The sequence below is a fragment of the Carcharhinus amblyrhynchos genome, chromosome 4 (genome assembly GCF_965287045.1).
Source record: "Carcharhinus amblyrhynchos chromosome 4, sCarAmb.v2.hapA, whole genome shotgun sequence".
Taxonomy (NCBI): Eukaryota; Metazoa; Chordata; class Chondrichthyes; order Carcharhiniformes; family Carcharhinidae; genus Carcharhinus; species Carcharhinus amblyrhynchos.
This window is the reverse complement of record NC_137327.1, coordinates 1,811,620-1,834,030: the sequence shown is the minus strand read 5'-3', so window position 1 is coordinate 1,834,030 and position 22,411 is coordinate 1,811,620. Positions and strand designations below refer to the sequence as shown.

Genomic DNA, 22,411 nt, shown 5'->3' with positions numbered 1-22,411 from the left:
TGAGCTGTGAAGCAGCAGTGCTAACCACTGGGCTACCATGCTGTATAGGGTGGACAAACAACTGCCAGTCAACTTCTCATCAATACAATAGTATTTATTCACATACACAATGTTAATCAACCACACAATCAATATAAATTTTACAGAATACTAAAATTCAAGTTCAATACTATTCCTTGACTTAACATTTGCGTAACTGGCAAGTACCCAAACAGAAATTGGCCTTTATCCACATGGTCTGTGTAGTCCTCAATGTAGTTGGGTCCTTTGGTCTAATTTGATGCTCTGGTCTTCCGTTGTTGATGTGGGGGCTCTTCTCATGGTGGTCACTGTTCTGTTCCTGTCTCTTTTCTGTGGACTTCCTTCCGTTGCACAGCATTTTTAATCCTTCATTGGTTTTGTACCCTTTTGGGTTGTCTCTTGATTATTATCAATCAATCAGGATTTGATCATCCTGATTATTCGATAGCATCCAATCAAGTGCTGCCATACCAATCTGCGTGTGTGTACCCAATAGCTATGCCTGTAGGTGCTGGAGGCACGTAGGTCATATTCCTCCCTCCAAAATAAGGGATTAAGGCACCCCATTGTTTGGTAAAACAAGTACGTTTGATCAGAAAGTATCCATGTCTTTGAGATGGTCTATTTCTTGTCTATTCTGTGGTCTGGAGCTGCAGCCTGTTTCTTTCTGTCCAATATTCATTTAAGTTTTGGAGGTGGAGGAAGTTAGATATAGAGAGGGTCATCACTATGGAGAGATCTGAAAGCAAAAACGGGATTTTTAAAATTGAGATGTCAACTTTCCCAGCATGCTGTGAATATCCCCATTTTAGGTGGCCTGTTTGGCCATACCTGAATGTCACCTCGGTCTTGCTGAATGAAGGCATGGATTGATTCATTATCTGAGAATCTGAAGTGTTCATGAGCACTGAAATTATCAATGACCATCCCCATTTCTGACCTTATGATGGAGAATGAGCATACAGCACATTGGAAAACATTGTCAAGTCAAAATATTTACACCAAATGACAAATAATAAAACAGGAGTGAAAGGATAGTTTTGGAGCTGGAGGAAGTTAGATATAGGGAGGGTCATCTCTTATGGAGAAATCTGAAAGCAAAAATGGGATTTTTAAAATTGAGATGTCAGACAGAGCTAAAAGTTTCATGAGCACATGGGTCATTGGTGAACAGCACTTGGTGAGTTAAGGTAAGGGCACCAGTTACAAAGACAGCCTTTGGAAAAGACGACCTTTTTGGCCTCTTGAACCTCTCATCAGTTTCACTCAATGAAGTTCGAGAATTTAGAAGATGCTTTGCGCTGTGTAGATGAAACTCTAGTCACAGCTGCCTGCGATATTTCTTTCAATTGCTAATTTCACAGTCACTTAGTGAGAGACAACAGATGTTTAATTAAAGATTTTATTTTACTGTAAGAAAACTGTACAAAATTCAAGCATTTTTATCCAAATTCATTCACATTTTGATTCACTGTATATGAGATTAACTGACCCTTCAAGACCTTGACAGCTAAATATTAATTTATAACAGAAAAACAAATTGTTACAGTGTCCAAAAAAAGCAAACCTCACCCCAGCAGCAAATTCATTCCCTTTGCATAAAAAACTTTCAGAATTATTTCCCGAGTTTATAATGTCTTCAATCATTTCAACTGCAATGGCATTTCTTTGGTGACAATTGCAAAAAGAATTCCATTGCTCTAGCCCCTTTCACAAGCTCAGGACATCTTGAAGTGCTCCACAATCAACAAAGTATTTTTTGAAGTGTAGATACTGTAGTGATGTAGGAAATGTAGCAGAGAGCTCCACAAGCACATGGGCATGCGCTCCCTTCCAACGCCACTCTAGCAAGGCAGTGGGACTGTTCTGCCATTGTTTCCTGGGAGTTGGGCTGAGCGAATCTTTTGCTTCAATATCCATACAGGGCATACTCAGGCTCTTCTCAGGAACCAGGGACAAGCTCAGCCTGTGGGATGATGTGTTGTCATTCTATCCCCTGACAGTGCAGAACCAATAGTTTAGGGCAGATCTCCACAAACGCAGCATCATCCAGTGAGATGTCTGGACTGGCCAGGACCTCTAGGCATCTCTGACTTTGATCACATTTACAAGGAATTAATATTGATAAAATAACAGTTCCAACAGTCACAGAATTTCTGCAGGGAAATAAGTACATTGGGTTGATGAGTGAGGGATCTAACTGGAGAAGTTCTTTTTCTCATTCATTCCCGATCCTTTCAGCTGTGCTGCGAAGGTGCTGAACACCACAATGGAGGACAACAATCCAGAATTAATAATGAGTGCCACATAGGCGATGCTGCAACAAAAACAATACTATTGCAATACTGGATAAAAGATATAAGGCAGATGCTCATAGTAATCCCAAGTGCATTGAGCAAACTGCCTCATGACATTCTCACAGCTGATTATTAAGAAATCAAATAAGATGTGAGGTGAAATTTATAGAAGACAGCTGATGGTCACCGATCAGTGAGCTGAGCTTTCCCGTGTCAGAGTCACCAGCATTAGTGTTTCCAGCCTGGGTCCCTTTCTTCGGGCAGTTACCGACAATTTACAAGAGAAGCTTCCAGCCAATAACAGTCAGGATGGGATGCAGTGAGGAGTTTGCAGGTTAACAGCGATTGGCTATTCAGCTTCCCAGCTCACCATTTCTTTCACTGTCACTATCTCACCAATGGAACATTTTTTAATCTGTGAACAAATAAAACAAACATCAGAGACCTCAACAAGGGATTGGGGGGCAGGGGGCGGGGGGATGATCTTCACATCAAATGGTAAGATTGGGTCACCCTTTGAGGCAGCTTGATTGAAGCATACAAGATCCTGAGAGATATTAACAGGGTGGGTGTGGAGAGGATGTTTCTTCTTGTGGGAGAATCTAGAACTAGAGGGTCACTGTTTGAAAGTAAGGGGTTACCCACTTATAACAGAGATGAGATTTTCTTCTCTCAAAGGCTAACAAGTCTTTAGAACTCTTTCTCAAAAAGCTCAAGAAGTGAGATTGAGGGGAGTGCAGAGATCTAGGAAGGCTTTTGGAGCAGGTAGAGGTTGCAGAGATAGGCATGCAGGGACTGGAGGTTACAGAGAAAGGGGTGTAGGGACTGCAGGAGTTTACAGAGATAAGGAAGGTCGGAGGGACTGTAGTGGTAGCATGGTGGTACAGTTGTTAGCACTGCTACCCCATAGTGCCAGAGACCCAGATTTAATTCTGGATTTTAGTGACTGTGCGGAGTTTATACACTCTCCTTGTGTCAGTGTGGGTTTCCTCCAGGTGCTCTGGTTTCCTCCCACAGTCAAAGATGTGCGGGTTAGGTGGATTGGCCATGCTAAATTGTTCCTTAGTGTCCAAAGATGTATAGGTTCAGGGGATTATCAGGGTAAATATGTGGTTATAGGGATAGGGCCTGGGTAAGATACTCCATTGGAGAGTCAGTGCAAACTTGATGGGTTGAATGGTCTCCTTCTGCACTGCAGGAATTTTCCATATCCATTTTTTAGTTTGTTTCAAAGCTTTTTTTCAACAAACTAACTTGCACTAAAACACTGGGGAAATACTTCGTGCCCCATGCTTACACAAACAGTACAAATGTTGGAGGCAAAACCACGTTACAACCTTGTAAATTATATATTAATTATATTCAATTGTCAGTGTTAGCTGGAGATTCACTTGTGTTCTTTCTATGGAACAGACTGAAACTGAGTGGTTAGGTGAGGAAAGGCATGTTCATGATTGCATCCCTATAATAAATGCTTACAATAGTGTAGAAAAATTGTTTCCAGTTTTATCCTTCACAACGCACACTCCTCCCCACTAACTTCCCAACATCTGCATCCTGTTTGTGACACTCACCCCGTGACATGCTCGCTCACCCCGCGAGAAACCCGTTCTCCACTAATGATTCCTGGAGAGAGAACTCTACGCTGTAACCGGGAATACTCACCGTTTTAGCAGATCAGCCTCGGACACAGGATGGAGGTCCCTGCTACGCTCACTCCTGCCACTTCCCTCTGGTACTTCAGAGTCCTCCGAGTTGCTGTCACTGACCTTCAGGTTTCTGCTCTTTGGTTTCGATCTGTGTTTGTGCTTTTTGTGTTTCTTTTTCTGCGCAGCAAAAGAAATAAAATTCTATAATGTCCTCCATCATCTTGGCACATCCCATAGAAGTTTATAACCGATGTAGCATGTTTAGAAACGTACTCAATATTCCAATATAAGAAACACTGACCCTCTGACAGTGCGGCACTCCCTCGGCACCGACCCTCAGACAGTGCAGCACTCCCTCGGCACTGACCCTCTGACAGTGCGGCACTCCCTCGGCACTGACCCTCTGACAGTGCGGCACTCCCCCTCTTGACAGTGCGGCACTCCCTCGGCACTGACCCTCTGACAGTGCGGCACTCCCTCGGCACTGACCCTCTGACAGTGCGGCACTCCCTCGGCACTGACCCTCAGACAGTGCGGCACTCCCTCGGCACTGACCCTCTGACAGTGCGGCACTCCCTCGGCACTGACCCTCTGACAGTGCGGCACTCCCCCTCTTGACAGTGCGGCACTCCCTCGGCACTGACCCTCTGACAGTGCGGCACTCCCTCGGCACTGACCCTCTGACAGTGCGGCACTCCCTCGGCACTGACCCTCTGACAGTGCGGCACTCCCTCGGCACTGACCCTCTGACAGTGCGGCACTCCCTCGGCACTGACCCTCTGACAGTGCGGCACTCCCTCGGCACTGACCCTCTGACAGTGCGGCACTCCCCCTCTGACAGTGCGGCACTCCCCCTCTGACAGTGCGGCACTCCCCCTCTGACAGTGCGGCACTCCCCCTCTGACAGTGCGGCACTCCCTCGGCACCGACCCTCTGACATTGCGGCACTCCCTCGGCACTGATCCTCTGACAGTGCGGCGCTCCCTCAGCACCGACCCTCCGACATTGCGGCACTCCCTCGGCACTGACCCTCTGACAGTGCGGCACTCCCTCGGCACTGACCCTCTGACAGTGCGGCACTCCCTCGGCACTGACCCTCTGACAGTGCGGCATTTCCTCAGTACTGACCCCTTGACCATACGGCACTCCCTCAGACTGACATCTGACCGTGCGCTGTTCCCTTAGTACTGACCGCCTGACTGTGTGGCACTCCCTCAGTGCTGACCCCCTGACTGTGTGGCACTCCCTCAGTACCGGCTCAGTCAGTGTCTCAGTGTTGAGGGTTTGGGCCTTGCCACAATGTAGAAGAGTTATTGTCCAAGTTTATTGCTGAAGTGAATTGAATGAATGGTATTCTGGGGCAGAGTCCTAGCGACTGCTCTATAAGACCACGGAAGGCAGTGTGGAGATGAGCAGACTCTCAGTTCATTTCTCCCAGTGTAGGGAACCTTGGCTGTGATACAGCATTCAGAACAGGACAGATACAGCTGAGACAATGTGTACTTGGCATTTCAGGCTGTTCTCCACATGTTCATTCCCTCCAGCACACACCCCATGGCTCTGAACTGACCTTCTCTTTTTTTGCTTTCTTTCCTTTCCGTCTGTCTTTGTGTTTCTTTTTCTGTTTGTCCTTCGGAATAGCTGTGTTGCTGCTGCTGTGTTCCTCTGACCTGCTGCGTTCTGCTACTGGAGAATCTGTCGTGTAATTAGGCGATGCCTTTGATTTACCTTCAATTTAACAGAAATCAATGTTGTGAATCATTCATCCAAATCTGGGTAGATACCAAGTATTATCTGTTACTGAGTGCAGTAACCCCTCTATATAAGCCATATCACATCTAACCAAGTATTCTTCTGTATGTGTGATCTATGTTGTTAGTGGATACTCCCATTCAATCTATACTGCTGCTGACTGTCACACTGTATATATCATAGAGTCATACAGCACAAGGCCATTCAGCCCATTATGTCTGTGCCAGCCTTTTGAAAGAGCTAATCAATTAGTCCTACTGTCTTGCCCTTACCCATTAGGTATTTATCCAATTCCTTCTTAAACGTTCCTATCGAATCTGCTTCCACCCCATTACAAGCAGCACATCCAGATCACAACAAGAAGGCTGAGTAAAAAATAATCATCTCAAAATTCCCTTCTGGTTCTTTTAAATCTGTGCACTCTGATTACTGACTCTCCTGAGAGTAGAAACAGTTTCTCCTTATTTACTCACTCAAAGCTTCAATTCAATCCCCCTCTTAACTTTCCCAGATTCCTAGTGTCTCCGCGTGACTCCAAAGTCCCTCATTCTTGGGATAATTACAGTAAATCTCTTCTATACCCTGTCCAAAGCTTTGATGACCTTCCAAAGGTTATTCTGCCCCAAAATGCCCGTGGTGCTCCAGTGAAGCATTAGCAGTGATTGAAGAAGATTTCAGTATCACTGCTTTGTTTTATTGTAATCTATATTGGTGATGTCCACACTGATTTACACAGGAAGTAGCATCTCACCGAACAGCAGAGCGGGTGGGAGCCTGGGCCCAAATTCCTCCGTGCCTTTGGGTTTCTGTGGGCTGCACTGTGCTGTTTGCGGGTTTTGATTGGTCTCTTTCACTACGAGTATAAACAACAAACCAATTTCAGTCATTGCATACAGCCAACTGCAACTACTTGTGTACACGAGCAGTGAGGAAAGGTCTCTGCATTTACAATGGGGAAACACTGCATATGAGCAATAGTTAAAATCCTGGGGAACGAAAGTTTATTTATTATGGTCACAAATAGGCTTACATTAACACTGCAAAGAGGTTACTGTGAAAATCCCTAGTCACCACGCTCTGGTGCCTGTTCAGTTACACTGATGGAGAATTTAGCATGGCCAGTGCACCCTAACCAGCATGTCTTTCAGGCTGTGGGAGGAAACCGAAGCATCCGAAGGAAACCCACACAAACACAGGGAGAACGTACAAACTCCACACAGACAGTGGCCCATGCCAGGAACAGAACCTAGGTCCCTGGGGCTGTAAGGCAGCAGTGCCAACCACTGTGCCACCTGGTTACTAGTTATTGGATTCAAAGAAGGCACATGAAATTTACACAATAAAGCTCCCTCTACACTGTTCCCATCAAACACTCCCAGGACAGGTACAGCACAGGGTTAGATATAGAGTAAAGCTCCCTCTACACTCTCTCCCCATCAAACACTCCCAGGACAGATACAGCACGGGGTTAGATAAAGAGTAAAGCTCCCTCTACACTGCCTCCTTAAACACGCCCTGGACAGGTACAGCACGGGGTTAAATACAGAGTAAAGCTCCCTCTACACTGTTCCCCATCAAACACACCCAGGACAGTACAGCACAGAGTTAGGTACAGAGTAAAACTTCCTTTAAGTTACACTATACTGACTGCAGGAAGGAGAGGACAGAATGATATTATCAAGTTGTTGTGCCTATTCTCTGGAGAAGTTACTTTAGAGAAAGGATTGAATTTAGCCAGTCATGGAGTTGCTCAATAAACTAACCTGGCTGACAGATTGAGGGGGATATTTGCGGCACAGACTCCACTGCACCTTGCACTCCAGGAAGGGGATTCATTTCACTGGGCCCCTCATCTTCATCCTCCTCTGCCTCATCTGAGGAAGAAGAAGATGACTCTTCTTCCGATGAACTGGCGAAGATAGCTTTGAATAAGTCCATGGACGGACGGCTTTCTTCCTCCTCAGTATCCACCTGCAAGAAAGGAAATAACCTCTAATGTAACAAAAAAAATCAAAGCCACAATTCTCAAATGATTGTTGTTAAAATTATCCAATACAATTACTCTGATTAGGTCACAACCAGAGCATAGTGTCTAGTTCTGGTCACCACATTTTAGGAGGGATGTGAGGGACATTGAGAGGGTGTGGAGGAGATTTACCAGAGTGGTTCCAGGGATGGAGGCTTTTAGGTTGAAGAAGCTGGTGTTGTTCTCCAGGGGAGAGGTGTATAAGATTATTGGATAAGGTAGCCAAAGTGAAACTGTTCCTATAGCTGATGGTATAAGGATCAAAGGATACAGATTTAAGCTTTTGAGAAGAACATTTTTACGCAGCAAATGGTAATGACCTGGAACCTGGTGGGAGCTGAAATGATTAATGTTTTCAAGAGGAAATTAATTGGGACTTGAAAAAGGTACATTTTCAGGGCTACAGGAATAGAGTGGGAAATATGACTGACGAGATTGCTCTGTGGAGAGCCAGAAAATAGGGGCACCTTTAGGGTAGGAAGATTTTTGCAATTGTGTCTTTAAATTAATTCATTGCAATTAATAATAGGAAGTTAGAGATAATCTCTCAGCCCTGCTAGAAGAAAAGCCATACCATGGACTAATAATTAAGAAAGCAAATGCAAAAATCTAAAGGACAGCTAGCTAAGGAAACTAGAGAAATGGAAGAGAAGTTTGCAAAAGTCCAAGTTTGGAAGAAACAGGAACTAGAACAGGATACTGTTCAGAAAAGTCCCATAGAGCTGAAAAAGACTTGGATTGTGAGAGGCCAGAAACATATCAGAAGTAGTTTTAAAGTTTGTGATATCTTAGTACATTTTGTGAGATGTTATTTGAAATAACTGCAGAAATCAGTGGCGGATCTTAGAGTTTGTGCGAAAGTATCTTCAGACAAGGGGAAACTGAAGGAAAAGACAAAAAACCAGGAGCGGGATTCCTTCTTAAAACAATGGAGTGGAAGCTTTGTTTGAAAGAATGGTTGGAAGACCTGAAGCTAGGTTCTCGATGAAAACGGCTAATGAAAAGCATTGATTGAAAGAAGATTTTAAAGTGTGGTTTTTTGGGAATGGAGTTTGGAGATACTCGTGACAATCATCTGGGGGAATATAAGAAGAAAACCACAGAAAATTGGTTGAGTGGTAAAGGTCATTAGTTTCAAAGTGGGGTATTATCTTTGAAAGCTAGACCTTTCTGAAGCTAAGGGGAGATTAAAGGAGTATTGTATTATAATCAAACTTCCATGTTTAATAAATATATCTGTTCTCGTTGTTAAAAAGTAATAGCAAACTTGTGACTTTATTCCTTTAATTTTGTTTTAAGAAAGTAAAATGATATGGTCTTTTGAGCTAGGATTCCATTCTGGGACCTTCCTGTCCAATAGTAACACTCCACTGGGTTTATTGGTGACGGGAGTCACATGTTATTCTGCGATGGGCAATTTGTTGCCCTTCCCTAATTGCCCATGAACAGAGTGACTTGCTCAGTCAGTTAAGAGTTAATCACAGTGTGGCTCTGGAGTCACATGTAGGCCAGACCAGATAAGGATGGCAGGTTTCCTTCCCTTAAGGACATCAATGAACCAGATGAGCTTTTACAATAATCGATGTCAGTTGTCACAATCACCATCATTGAGACTAGCTTTTATAGTCTAGATTTATTAATTGAATATAAATTCCACCAACTGCCATGGTAGGATTTAAATCCCTGTGCCAGAGAATTAGCCTGGGTCTTTGGATTACTAGTCCAATGACAATACCACTACGCCAGGCCAGAGTGTAAGTCAGGCCACAGAGTCATAGAGGTTTGCAGCATGGAAACAGGCCCTTCAGCCCAACTTGTCCATGCCACCCTTTTTTTTAAACCCCTAAGTTGGTCCCAATTGCCCGTGTTTGGCCCATATCCCTCTGTACCCATCTTACCCATGTAACTATTTAAATGCTTTTTAAAAGGCAAAATTGTACCCACCTCTACTACTACCTCTGGCAGCTTGTTGTTGACACTCCCCTCCCTCTGTGTGAAAAAATTGTCCTCTGGACCCTTTTGCATCTCTCCCCTTACACCTATGCCTCTAGTTTTAGACTCCCCTACCTTTGGAAAAAGATATTAACTATCTATACTCCTCATTATTTTATAGACCTCTATAAGATCACCCCTCAGCCTCCTATGCTCCAGGGAAAAAAAATCTAGCCTCTCCTTATAACACAAGCCATCAAGTCCCGGTAGCATCTCAGTAAATCTTTTCTGCACTCTTTCTATTTTACTAATATGCTTCCTACAAGAAGGTGACCAGATTGTACACAGGTCAGAATGCTAACTACAGACCCTGAGTGGTATTAACGAACCTGCATTCTTCTAGGCAATTTGCTACTCTTCCCAGTTTCATCAGAAAGTGTTGATGCCCAATTCCTTACACCTGAAAATCCAGTTCAATTCTATAGAGAGTGTGAAGAGGTTTCAATACTGATCCCTGGCACCTTCCAGCAGTCATGGGTCTCCCTCTCTAATCTGACACATCCTATTACCGAATCCCCCACAGTGCTTTTCCACCACCTCACTCATCATTTCCTTTTTTATACGTCAGGCTCAGCTTTTTTCAAATTATTCCTTACGTGGCACTTTGAAAAGAGTGCTCAGGAGTCTGTACAAACTCCATCTACCTCTACCACCCACACATTTTGATCTCAGAAAATCCTGTAAAACTACTGAAATGTCACTGTTACTCCAGGTACCTTCTCAGTGATTTTGTTCTCTCTGTCCTGTTCGGCTTTCTCTGAATGTCGTGTTAAACTTGTTTCTGCTGCAGTATCCAAACCAATTAGATTGGCAGCATGATCAACAATATCTTTCTCCTTGTCGTCTGCTGACATGTCCCACCTCGACTTTCTTCTGGATTCAGGTGATTTCAGAGCTGGTTGGAACAGAGAATTTATTACATTTGATGCGATATTCATGTTTCTGAATAATACTCCAACAAAATCCCTGAATTCTCTGTCAAGTTCACAAAGCACTGCATTCTGTCCATTTGGGAGCCAGGCCTCATCAGTTACTCAGCAGGGATTTGTTATATCTGTTAGCTGACCAACTCTACATGTTTCCCTATCTCTGCCGAAGGTGCTGCCTCTTGCTGCAGCAATAATCTACAGTGCTGGTTATTGGCTGGAACTTTACAGAAATCACAACAGTGTGAAAGCAGTGAGTGCACATTGGATGATTAACTTTAGGAAGCAGCACAATGGATTTATCAATGCTGCAGTCATTGGCTAGGTCCTAATCCAGTGACCCCCTCACTGCTGACTAGGCCTAACCCAGTGACCCACTCGCTGGCTGGGGTCTAACCCAGTGACCCACTCGCTGGCTGGGCTCTAACCCAGTGACCCACTCGCTGGCTGGGCTCTAACCCAGTGACCCACTCGCTGGCTGGGCTCTAACCCAGTGACCCACTCGCTGGCTGGGCTCTAACCCAGTGACCCACTCGCTGGCTGGGGTCTAACCCAGTGACCCACTCGCTGGCTGGGGTCTAACCCAGTGACCCACTCGCTGGCTGGGGTCTAACCCAGTGACCCACTCGCTGGCTGGGGTCTAACCCAGCGACCCACACGCTGGCTGGGGTCTAACCCAGTGACCCACGCGCTGGCTGGGGTCTAACCCAGCGACCCACTCGCTGGCTGGGGTCTAACCCAGCGACCCACGCGCTGGCTGGGGTCTAACCCAGCGACCCACGCGCTGGCTGGGGTCTAACCCAGCGACCCACACGCTGGCTGGGGTCTACTCCAGCGACCCACGCGCTGGCTGGGGTCTAATCCAGCGACCCACGCGCTGGCTGGGGTCTAACCCAGCGACCCACGCGCTGGCTGGGGTCTAACCCAGCGACCCACGCGCTGGCTGGGGTCTAATCCAGCGACCCACGCGCTGGCTGGGGTCTAACCCAGCGACCCACTCGCTGGCTGGGGTCTAACCCAGCGACCCACTCGCTGGCTGGGGTCTAACCCAGCGACCCACTCGCTGGCTGGGGTCTAACCCAGCGACCCACTCGCTGGCTGGGGTCTAACCCAGCGACCCACTCGCTGGCTGGGGTCTAACCCAGTGACCCACTCGCTGGCTGGGGTCTAACCCAGTGACCCACTCGCTGGCTGGGGTCTAACGCAGTGACCCACTCGCTGGCTGGGGTCTAACGCAGTGACCCACTCGCTGGCTGGGCATTATTGTAGCAATCGTACTTACTATCATGTTGCACACTTTCCATTTTTGTTTCCATTCCATTTGCTGCAGGAGCTGTGGGGATGGTCAGAAAGTTAAATACTGAATATTTGTCCCGTTTCACTGTGAGCAGCCCAGACTTTGTGGACCTGGAAAATCAAAAAGATAACAAATTGTAAAACGCTGGGGGCAGGTCAAAACTGAAGGAAGAAAGAAAGATATCCCAAATAGCAGCTCAGCCAGGCCTACAAACAGCAGAATGTTTCAACATCTAGAACCAAGAAATTACCCCACTGATTTGTGACAACTTTTGTCCCCTAGTTTCACCATTCTGAACAGCAGGCTTAAATCCCACACTGGTGTCGGAACGAACGCTGCACAGCCACAGATTTCATCTGTCCAGTGAGATGTTAACTCAGGGCACTAATACACCAGTGTAGCTCCAATGTTCTGACCTTGGGTCACTGTCTGTGCTGAATTTGCATGTCCTTCCCATATCTGTGTGGGCTTCCTCCAGGTGCTCTGGTTTCCTCCCACAGTCCGAATTGATTTATTTATTAATTATTGTCACAAGTAGGCTTACATTAACACTGCAATGAAGTTACTGTGAAAATCCCCCAGTCGCCACGCTCCGGTGCCTGTTCGGGTACACAGAGGGAGAATTTAACACAGCAAATTGACCTAACCAGCACATCTTTCAAACTATGGGAAGAAACCAGAGCACCCAGAGGAAACCCACGTAGACACAGGAAGAATGTGCAAACTTCACACAGACAGTGACCCAAGCTGGGAATCGACCCCAGGTCCCTGGCACTGTGAAGCAGCAGTGCTAACCACTGTGCCACCATTGCAGGTGCTGCACTTATGTGCAGGTTAGATGAATTAACCATGGTAAATGTGTAGCATTACAGGCATGGGACAGAGGAGCATACCTGAATAAGGTGCTCTTACAAAGAATTACAGCAGACTTGATGGGCCAAATGGCCTACATTCACAAGGAGGGATTCTGTGGTTTGATGGTACACTACCCAGAGTGAGAGACTGAATCCTGTATACAGTGTACACCCAGAGTAAGAGACTGAATTCTGCACACAGTGTACACCCAGAGAGATTGAATCCTGTACACAGTGTACACCCAGACTGAGAGACTGAATCCTGTACACAGTGTACACCCAGAGAGACTGAATCCCGTACACAGTATATACCCAGAGAGACTGAATCTTGTACACAGTGTATACCCAGAGTGACAGACTGAATCCTGTACATAGTCTACACCCAGGGAGACTGAACCTGTACACAGCGTACACCCAGAGAGACTGAATCCTGCGGTTGGTACTCACCCTGGGTAGGGATCGGGAACATTGAACCGTTTGCAGAGAAGTTTCTCGGGATGCCACTCGAACTTGTCTCTGGTGAGACTCCCAAACATCTTCATTTTCACTGCAGACTCTTTGTCATTGATATCACCCTGTGCAGAGAGCAGAGAAAAGGAAAGCAGTCAGCACCCAGGACTCTGGATCAGACCCTCACTACAGGGGGGACAACCCTGTCCTCAGAGTGGTTTGGGAGCAGTGTGGCACCCTCGGGTGAGTTCAGTACTAAAGAGATGAGACTGAGGGGCTGACCTTTTGTTGATTATTGGATTGTTTTGCTAATTGCAATCAGCTGACTCGACAAGTTTGAACACAAAACCTCATCATTCCCAGTCTGATACACACTGATCCCAAACATTCCCAGTCTGAAACTCACTGATCCCAAATATTCCCAGTCTGAATCACACTGATCCCGAACATTCCCAGTCTGATACACACTGACCCCAATCATTCCCAGTCTGATACACACTGAGCCCAATCATTCCCAGTCTGATACACACTGACCCCAATCATTCCCAGTCTGATACACACTGACCCCAATCATTCCCAGTCTGATACACACTGATCCCGAACATTCTGGGTGGGATTGTGGTCGGTGCAGACTTGATGGGCCAAAGGGCCTCTTTCTGCCCTGTAGGGTTCTATGATTCCCAGTCTGATACACGCTGTTCCCAATTATTCCCAGTCTGATACACACTGATCCCAATTATTCCCAGTCTGCTACACGCTTCCCAATCATTCCCAGCCTGATACACACTGATCCCGAATATTCCCAGCCTGATACACACTGATCCCAATCATTCCCAGTCTGATGCACACCAATCCTGAACATTCCCAGTCTGCTTCATGCTGATCCCAATAATTTCCTGTCTGTTGTGCACTGATCCCAATCATTCCCAGTTTGATGGGCCCTGTAGGTGGTGGATTTACTCCCGTTCAGCTGGCAGACCTTGAAGTAAATCATGACCTTACCAATAAAATAACATATGTAAAATTACCATTCCTACCCCTCAGACATGGAGGGAACATGGTTAGTTAATCATAGAGTTTATAGCCCAACAAGAGACCCTTTGGCCCATCAGATCTGCACCATCTCTAAAGCACCTATCTATTCTAATCTCATTTTCCAGCAATTGGTCCATAGTCTTGTACATTTTGGTGTTTCAAGTACTTATCTAAATGATTCTGAAATGTTGTGAAGGTTCCTTTCTCTACCACCCTTTCAGGCAGTGAGTTCCAGATTCCCACCACCCTCTGGATGAAAAAGCTTTTCTTTCAAATCCCCTCTAAATCTCCTGCCCCTTACCTTAAATCTGTGCCCCTGGTTACTGACCTCTCTACTAAGGGCAAAAATTTCTTCCTTTCTCCCCTAGCTACATCTTTCATAATTCTGTAAACCTCATTTAAGTCCCCTCTGCTCCAAGGAAAATAACCCCAGCTTAATCAGCCTCTCCTCATAGCTGAAACATTCCAGCCCAGACAGCATCCTGGTGAATCTCCTCTGCATCCATTCCAGTGCAATCACATCCTTCTGACAGTACTCTAGCTGTGGCCTAACCAGCATTTTATCCAGTTCCTTCATAACTTACCTGCTCTTATTCTCTATGCCTGGGTTAATAAAGGCAAGTATCCCATAGCCTCCTTAAACACCTTATCTACCTGCCCTGCTGTCTTCAGGAATCTTGGGCATGCACAAGCTCCCTCTGATCCTCTACTTTCTGGTGTCTGACCCTTCACTTTATATTTCTTTGTCTTGTTAGTCCTCTCAACATGCATCATCTCATCTGTTTCATTTTATTTACCTCTGTTCCGCTTATCTAATTGTTGTCCTGTAATTCAAGGCTTTCCTTCCTCGCTATTTGCCACATCATCAATTTTCATGTCATCCATAAGTTTACTAATCATACGTCCCACACTTATGCAATATGGTGGCACAGCAGTTAGCACTGCTGCCTCTCAGTGCCAGGGACTGGGGTTTGATTCCTGGCTTGGGTCACTGTCTGTGCAGAGTCTGCACATTCTCCCCATGTCTGCATGGGTTTACTCTGGGTGCTCCATTTTCCTCCCACAGTACGAAAGATGTGCTTGTTAGGTGCACTGGCCATGCTAAATTCTCCCTCAGTGTACCCAAACAGGCATTGAATTGTGGCGACTAGGGGAGTTTCACAGTAGCTTAATTTCTGTGTTAATGTAAGCCTCCTTGTGACACTAAATAAATAAACATTAAAATTTTAAATTATTAATGTACACTACAAACAGTAAGGGACGCAGCACCAATCCCTGTGGTACACCACTGTACTCTGGTTTCCAGTCACAAAAACAAACTTTGACCATCCCCCTTTGCCTCCTGCCATTACACCAATTACAACATAATGCTTTCTTTCAACCGATACCAGTGAACTGCGCAACTTGGGCACTTCCTGTGACAGTCTCTGACCAATGCCCTTCTAGTCAATGCTCAGGATCAGGATAACCATACCTCCTGTTGCTCTGGCACTTCCACCTTGTCTGTATCCTCTGAAAACTTGGCGCGTGTAAAACGAGATGATAGCGAGGCGCTGGTGGGACGATATAGCATAGCTGCACGGCTAAACTCGTATTGTTCCCGGTCTCGCTCCCATTCTGTCATGCTGGGATCCAGACTACTGGCCAGGGCATCTAGCAGGTTCAGACAATAAAAAAAAAATCAAAGTATGAAGACAAGTTATGTTTATTGTTAATGACTCCTTCCATCACTTTACTGATGATGAAGAGGAGGCTGATAGGCCAGTAACTGGCAGAGTTAGATTTGTCCTGCTTCTTGTAGACAGGACATGCCTGGGCAATTTTCCACATTGCTGGCTAGGTGCTAGAGTTGTAGCTGCACTGGAACAGCTTGGCTAAGAGCGCAGGTAGTTCTGGAGAACAAGTCTTCAGCACTATTGCCAGAATATTGTCAGGGACATTTACCGCTGCTGTATCCACTGCCTTCAGCTGTTTCTTGATAATATTGGGAGTGAATCTAATTGGCTGGAGACTGACATCTGTGATGCTGGGGACCTCAGGAGGAAGCTGAGAAAGATCATCCATTCAGCAATTCAGGCTGAAGATTGTTCTGAATAGTTCAGTCTTTTAAGCTGATGTCCTGGGATACTAATGGAACCTGCCCCTCAATGAGTCGTTTAATTGTCCACCACCATTCACGGCTTGGCATGGCAGGGTTGCAGAGCTTAAATTGGATCCCTTAGCTTAGAAATCGCTTAGCTCTATTCCGTGCTGCTTTCGTTATCTGCAAGCAGTCCCATGTTGTAGCTTCACCAGCTCCCCCAGATTTAACACAAGCCCCCAGACGTTAATAAGGAGGAGTCTGCACGGTCAACAGGGCTGGTTTATCCTTGTTGTTTCTAGTGCCTAGACCCATCCAGTTTCATTCCTTTTTATAGGCTTCACAGCGATTTAACAACCATTTGAAAACACATTACTATGGGTGTGGAGTCAGAGAGTGACCCAAATGGACTTTTTACAACAATGGGTTCATGGTCACTATTATCCAGACTAACCTTTTAATTCTAGATTTTTTTCATGAACTGAATTTAAATTTCGCCAGCAGCCATGGCGGGATTTGAACCTGTGTCCCAAAGCATTAGTCTAGTCATCTGAATTACTAGTCTTGTGACTAAATGTGATGTCAGGGAAGAAGGCAGAAAGGATGGGTGGATATCTGGAACTCTCTCCCCTAAAGAAACTGCTTGACACTGGGGTCAACTGAAGGTTTCAAAACGGATTGAGAAATAGTTACAGATGTGAATTAGTTTACATGCTGGGAATCTGAAATAAGAACAGAAGATGCTAGAAATACTCTGCATGTCAGGCAGCATCTGTGAAGAGAAATATAGTTAATGTCTCAGATCAATAACCTACCATCTGATTTCTGTTGAATAAGGATATCAGAGTTTCAGAAGCCAACTGCAACAGACAAGCCAGTAAAGCAATGACCCTGATCTTGGCTAACTTACTGCTCTGTCCCGAGTTAAGCTTCTCCACATATTCCTCATATCTCTTCTGCTTCTCCGGATTCTTCAAGAAGGGTTTAAATTCACTCGAACCCATGGCCCTTGCTCCAACAATTGCTACAGGCTGTGAAGATCTGGGCTCCTCTGAGGCCAGGGCCTGGGGTCGACAGGACAGATTCCAGGAAGCAGAGGCACAGCTTGCAACTTGTTGCTGCTGCATGTTCTTCAGTCTCTCTTTGTCTTCTCCAGATAGAAGCTCAAACACTGAGCAGGGTCCTGTTGGTACAGAAGAGTCCATTACTGATCGCCTCCAACTCACAGAAACCACCCAGGACGTAAATGACAGCAAATCAACATCACTTCATCAATGATGAACAACAGCAAAACGTTGCATTTATATAGCACCTTTAATGTTGCAAAACACTGTCCCCACCCCCACCATCCCCACACTTCACAGGACCATTCTCACAAAAAATTGACACAAATCCACATTTACTGTTACTCCAAGTAAACCAAAAGCTGGTTCAAAGAGGGAGATTTTAATGAATTACTTAAAGGATAAAGAGTCAGCGGGATTTAGGGAGGGAATTCCAGAGCTTGGGGCCGAGGCAATGGAGCCAGTGGTGGAGAGATTAAAATCAGGGATACACAAAGAGGCCAGGATTAGAGGAGCCCAAAGATCTTGAAGAATTGTGGGGCTGTAATTACAGAATAGGATGGGTGAGGCTATGGAAGGGTTAAAAACTAGGATGAGAATTTTAAAATCAAGACAATGCCAGAACAGAAGCTGCCAAGCTTCTGCTGGATCAACAAGTATTGCAGTGATAGGAAGCAGGACTGAATGAGGTTAACCAAATCACTCAACATGTCTGCAACTAGACCAAACTGGCAGAAAATAATACTCAACACATCAACTTTATTCATTTATTAGTGTCACAGGTAGGCTTACACTAACACTGCAATGACGTTACTGTGAAAATCCCCTAGTCGCCACATTCCGGCACCTGTTCAGGTACACAAGAACATAAGAACTAGGAGCAGGAGTAGGCCATCTGGCCCCTCGAGCCTGCCCCGCCATTCAATAAAGATCACGGCTGACCTTTTCGTGGACTCCCCTCATTCTTCTGAATTCCAATGAGTATAGCCCCAGTCTACTCAGTCTCTCCTCATAAGTTAACCCTCTCAACTCCGGAATCAACCTAGTTAGTCTCCTTAGATTGAGAGTAAACTAGCTCAGAATATAAATATAGGGCATGGCCTCAAAATAAAAGGGAGCAGATTTAGGACTGAGTTGAGGAGGAACTTCTTCACCAAAAGGGTTGTGAATCTGTGGAATTCCCTGTCCTGTGAAGCAGTTGAGGCTACCTCATTGAATACCTTTAAGGCAAAGATAGATAGATTTTTGAACAGTAAAGGAATTAAGGGTTATGGTGAGCGGGCGGGTAAGTGGAGCCGAGTCCATGAAAAGATCAGCCATGATCTTATTGAATGGCGGAGCAGGCTCGAGGGGCCAGATGGCCGACTCCTGCTCCTAGTTCTTATGTTCTTACGTATCTTACTTTTCTTTGTAGCTCTTCTCGTGGCTTTCTGTTGACCTTTAAAGATTTCCCAATCCTCTAGTTTCTCACTAATCTTTGACACTGAGGGAGAATTTAGCTTGGCCAATCCACCGAATCAGCACATCTTTCAAACTGTGGGAGGAAACCAGAGCACCGGAGGAAACCCACGCAGACACAGGGAGGGTGCGCAGACTCCACACAGACAGCAACCCAAGCCAGGGATCGAACCCGTGTGCCTGGTGCTGAGGCAGCAGTGCTAACCTGCTATACCACCCTGCTGTGCCACTTCACCATGAGGGTCTTCCTGTAATGTGTGGAGAGGGACTCAACGCTGAACTTAGTCCCTCTGCTACAGACCAAAATATAAAGTAGTTTAATGTTGTTCCCTAAACCCATGTCCAGCCCTCATGTGTTAGAATGGCAATGCCCAGCAGGTTCTTTCACCCTGAGCACAAAGTGCAGGCTGACACCCTGAGCACAGCTGGGGAGGTGCTGCATTGTTAAAGATGTTGTCTTTCAGATGATACATTAAATCAGGGTCTGACCTGCCTCCTCAGGTGAATGTAAATGATCACACAGCCATTACATGAAGAAGAACGGGGGAGTTCTCTCCCATGTACTAGAAAATATTTATCCCTTAACCATCGTCAATCAAACAGGTCACTGGGTCATTATCAATTTGTGGAATCTTACTGAGCAGAAAGTGGCTGTTATGTTTTCCAACAGTAACTACACTTCAGAAATCCCAAGATGCTATAGAAATGCAAGTTTACTATTTTGTTAGACTGGAGAGGTCTAGCATATTTCAGATCAGTTTTGCTGTATTTTGGTATGATGGTTTTTTTGAGTTGCTGAGGATCCCTGTACCTTGCAGAGCATCTTCCCCTAGCAGCTCTCGTCTCTGTGTTGCGTTTAGCTGGTGCCGGCCCTTTGGTCCCGCCTCAGTGCTGAGCTGTCCTGCTGATGCCCCGAGTGCCTGCGCCATTGCAGTGCTGACAGTTCCTGGCGCCACCACCGGCCGGAAATAGTGAACAGGTCTGTAGTCCCTTGGCAGTTCAGGAGGGCCGTAAACCTGACAGAAAAAGCACAGTGTTAGTCTGTGAGAAACCTCCTCCCTGACTTCCCCACAAACACAGGCTCCTGGCTGTGCTGTAGCTGTGTCAGTGGGAGCCCGATGTTAAGACACTGCACAGAAGGCAAATGATTTATTGCCAATTTAATCTCAGCACAATCAGTGTTCTGGAATCTTTGTGTAAGTACAACCAGCAGCCACACTGTACACTTGCTAATCACATATCATCAAACCAGAGAATGATACAACATGTAGAAACCATTCAACCCATCGTGCCTATGCTGGCTCTTTGAGAGTAAATGAATTATTCCCACTCCTCCAGCTCTTTCCCCATAGCCCAGCAAATCTCTCCTTTTCAAATATTTATCCAATTTCCTTTTGAAAGTTACTATCGAATCTGCTTCCATCACTCTTTCAGGCAGTGAATTCCAGATCACAACAACTCACTGTGTAAAGAATATTTCTCCTCATCTCTCCCTGGTCATTTTGCCAATGACCTGAAACCTGTGTCTTTCAGACATATTAGCCTGGGGGGAGGGGGTGGTGGTGTTGGTGGCATAGCCATGGACGGGTCTACCATGAGCAATGCAGGTGAAGTGAGGACATTATTCGGGATACCTGTCTGTGCTCTGTGGGTTTTTGTTTGTGGCTGGTTGGTCCTGGAGAAGAAACATGGGTTGCTGCCAATACAGCAGCAACCTCAGAAAGGATATATTGGTCTTGGAGAGAGTTCAAATTCCTGAATGCAGAAGATGGATGGGTGATCAAACCAAGGTGTTTAAAGTGCTACAAGGATTTAGTAGAGTAGATGGAAACTATTCATATACTCAGGGTATCAGGGCGTCTGGAGTAAAGGCGAGTAGATGGACAGGAACTACCATTCAGCCATGATCCAACTGAATGGGAAAGAAGCTTGAGGGGCCAAATGGTCAATACTATAGCAGCTGCCTAAAGGATCTGGCTTTAAACTTTCTGCCACCCTGCAAGGAGCTGGGCCTGACTGATATCAACAACTGCTTTTTCTCTTAATGCCAACATTTAGGAAAAAAAGAGGGTAGCCCCAATTATTTAATGTAAAGGGATTAATCCATCTTGTTCTAATGTTCCCTCACCTATCGAATATAACTAAAATATTACTTGGAGCCTCTCTCTCGAGGACAGCCCAATATTGAAAAGCTATAACAACATAATACCACAGGAACTTAAAAACATCTACCAAATAAACAGACTACAGAATGGAAGGGTAAGAGTGTATATCTCAGATGGGAGAATCACATAGCTGGAGCTGGTGTAGTCACAATTCAGCATTATAATCCCTGGCTTCCAGAATCATAGAACCATACAGCACAGATGAGACCCTTCAGCCCATCAAGTCTGCGTCGACCCATTAGAAACACCTGAATTCCCACCTAATCCCATCTGCCAGCGCTTGGCCCATAGCTGTGAATGTTATGATGTGCCAAGTGCTCATCCAGCTACTTTGTAAAGGATGTGAGGCAACCCGCCTCCACCACCCTCCCAGGCAGCACATTCCAGACCCTCACCACCCTCTGGGTAAAAAGGTTTTTCCTCATATTCTTTTAAACCTCCTGTCCCTCACATAGAATCTATGTCCCCCTCATGACTGACCCTTCAACTGAGGGGAACAGTTGCTCCTTATCCACTCTGTCCATGCCCCTCTTAATCAGGTCACCCCCTCAGTCTCTCTGCTCCAATGAAAACAACACAAGCCTATCCAACCTCTATTACTTAAATATTCCATCCCAGGCAGCATCCTGATGAATCTCCTCTGCACCCCCTCCAGTGCAATCACATCCTTCCAGAAGCCTTCACCTAGACATTGGACAGATAATGGTACTCTCCAGATCACAGAGGTACTTATTGATGGTCAGTGGCATTGGAACAGAAAAATATCCAGCCTATTACTCAAAACTGACCCCCAACCAATGTCAATGTCTTCAGAAATGGCACAAGAGCAAAGCTAAGAGTGATTGCCTCCATGTTAGTGAGTTACATACAGCACAGAAACAGGCCATTCAACCCAACGGGTCCATGCTGGGGTTTATGCTTCACTCATACTATCCTACTCCACCTACCTCTATTAGCATATGCTTCTTTCTATTTCTTTCTCCTTCTGTGCCGATCTAGTTCCCCTAAAATGCATCAGTGTCTACTTACTTCAACCACTCCCTGTGGGACCAAGTTCCATGTTCTCACTACTCTCTGGGTAAAGAAGTTTCTCCTGAATTCCCGATTGGATTGATTATTTACTGATTGTCCCTAGTTCAGGCCTTCTCCACAGGTTCTGTTTGTTACTGTAAACACCAGCACACTGACAGGAGAACAGACAATAAAGGAATTACCTTTTTGTGTTTAGTTGACTTGGATCCCAAGGAGAAGCCCTCCAATATTTTTCCGATATATCCCGTCTGAGGTTCTAAACCTGTAACATGCAAGGTCTAGTTTAAATTAACTATGCAGGGTCCATTTGTGC

At 45.6% G+C, this 22,411-nt stretch overlaps 1 protein-coding gene across 1 annotated transcript in view; it reads right to left on the bottom strand.

The window, feature by feature from the left end:
* Nucleotides 1–1,436: 1,436 nt before the first annotated feature.
* The window catches only part of gpatch1 (G patch domain containing 1), a 36,936-nt gene continuing 15,961 nt past the window's right edge, over nucleotides 1,437–22,411 (bottom strand). Inside the window, exons 9-20 of the mRNA XM_080186660.1 lie at nucleotides 22,281–22,360; nucleotides 19,713–19,917; nucleotides 17,290–17,562; nucleotides 15,774–15,952; nucleotides 13,262–13,389; nucleotides 11,946–12,070; nucleotides 10,454–10,632; nucleotides 7,483–7,690; nucleotides 6,471–6,572; nucleotides 5,538–5,695; nucleotides 3,984–4,144; nucleotides 1,437–2,733 (exon numbers count right to left, since the gene is read on the bottom strand). Coding sequence (XP_080042786.1) covers nucleotides 2,706–2,733; nucleotides 3,984–4,144; nucleotides 5,538–5,695; nucleotides 6,471–6,572; nucleotides 7,483–7,690; nucleotides 10,454–10,632; nucleotides 11,946–12,070; nucleotides 13,262–13,389; nucleotides 15,774–15,952; nucleotides 17,290–17,562; nucleotides 19,713–19,917; nucleotides 22,281–22,360 — 1,826 coding nt within the window. The 3' untranslated portion in view covers nucleotides 1,437–2,705. The remainder of the gene's footprint in view (nucleotides 2,734–3,983; nucleotides 4,145–5,537; nucleotides 5,696–6,470; nucleotides 6,573–7,482; nucleotides 7,691–10,453; nucleotides 10,633–11,945; nucleotides 12,071–13,261; nucleotides 13,390–15,773; nucleotides 15,953–17,289; nucleotides 17,563–19,712; nucleotides 19,918–22,280; nucleotides 22,361–22,411) is intronic.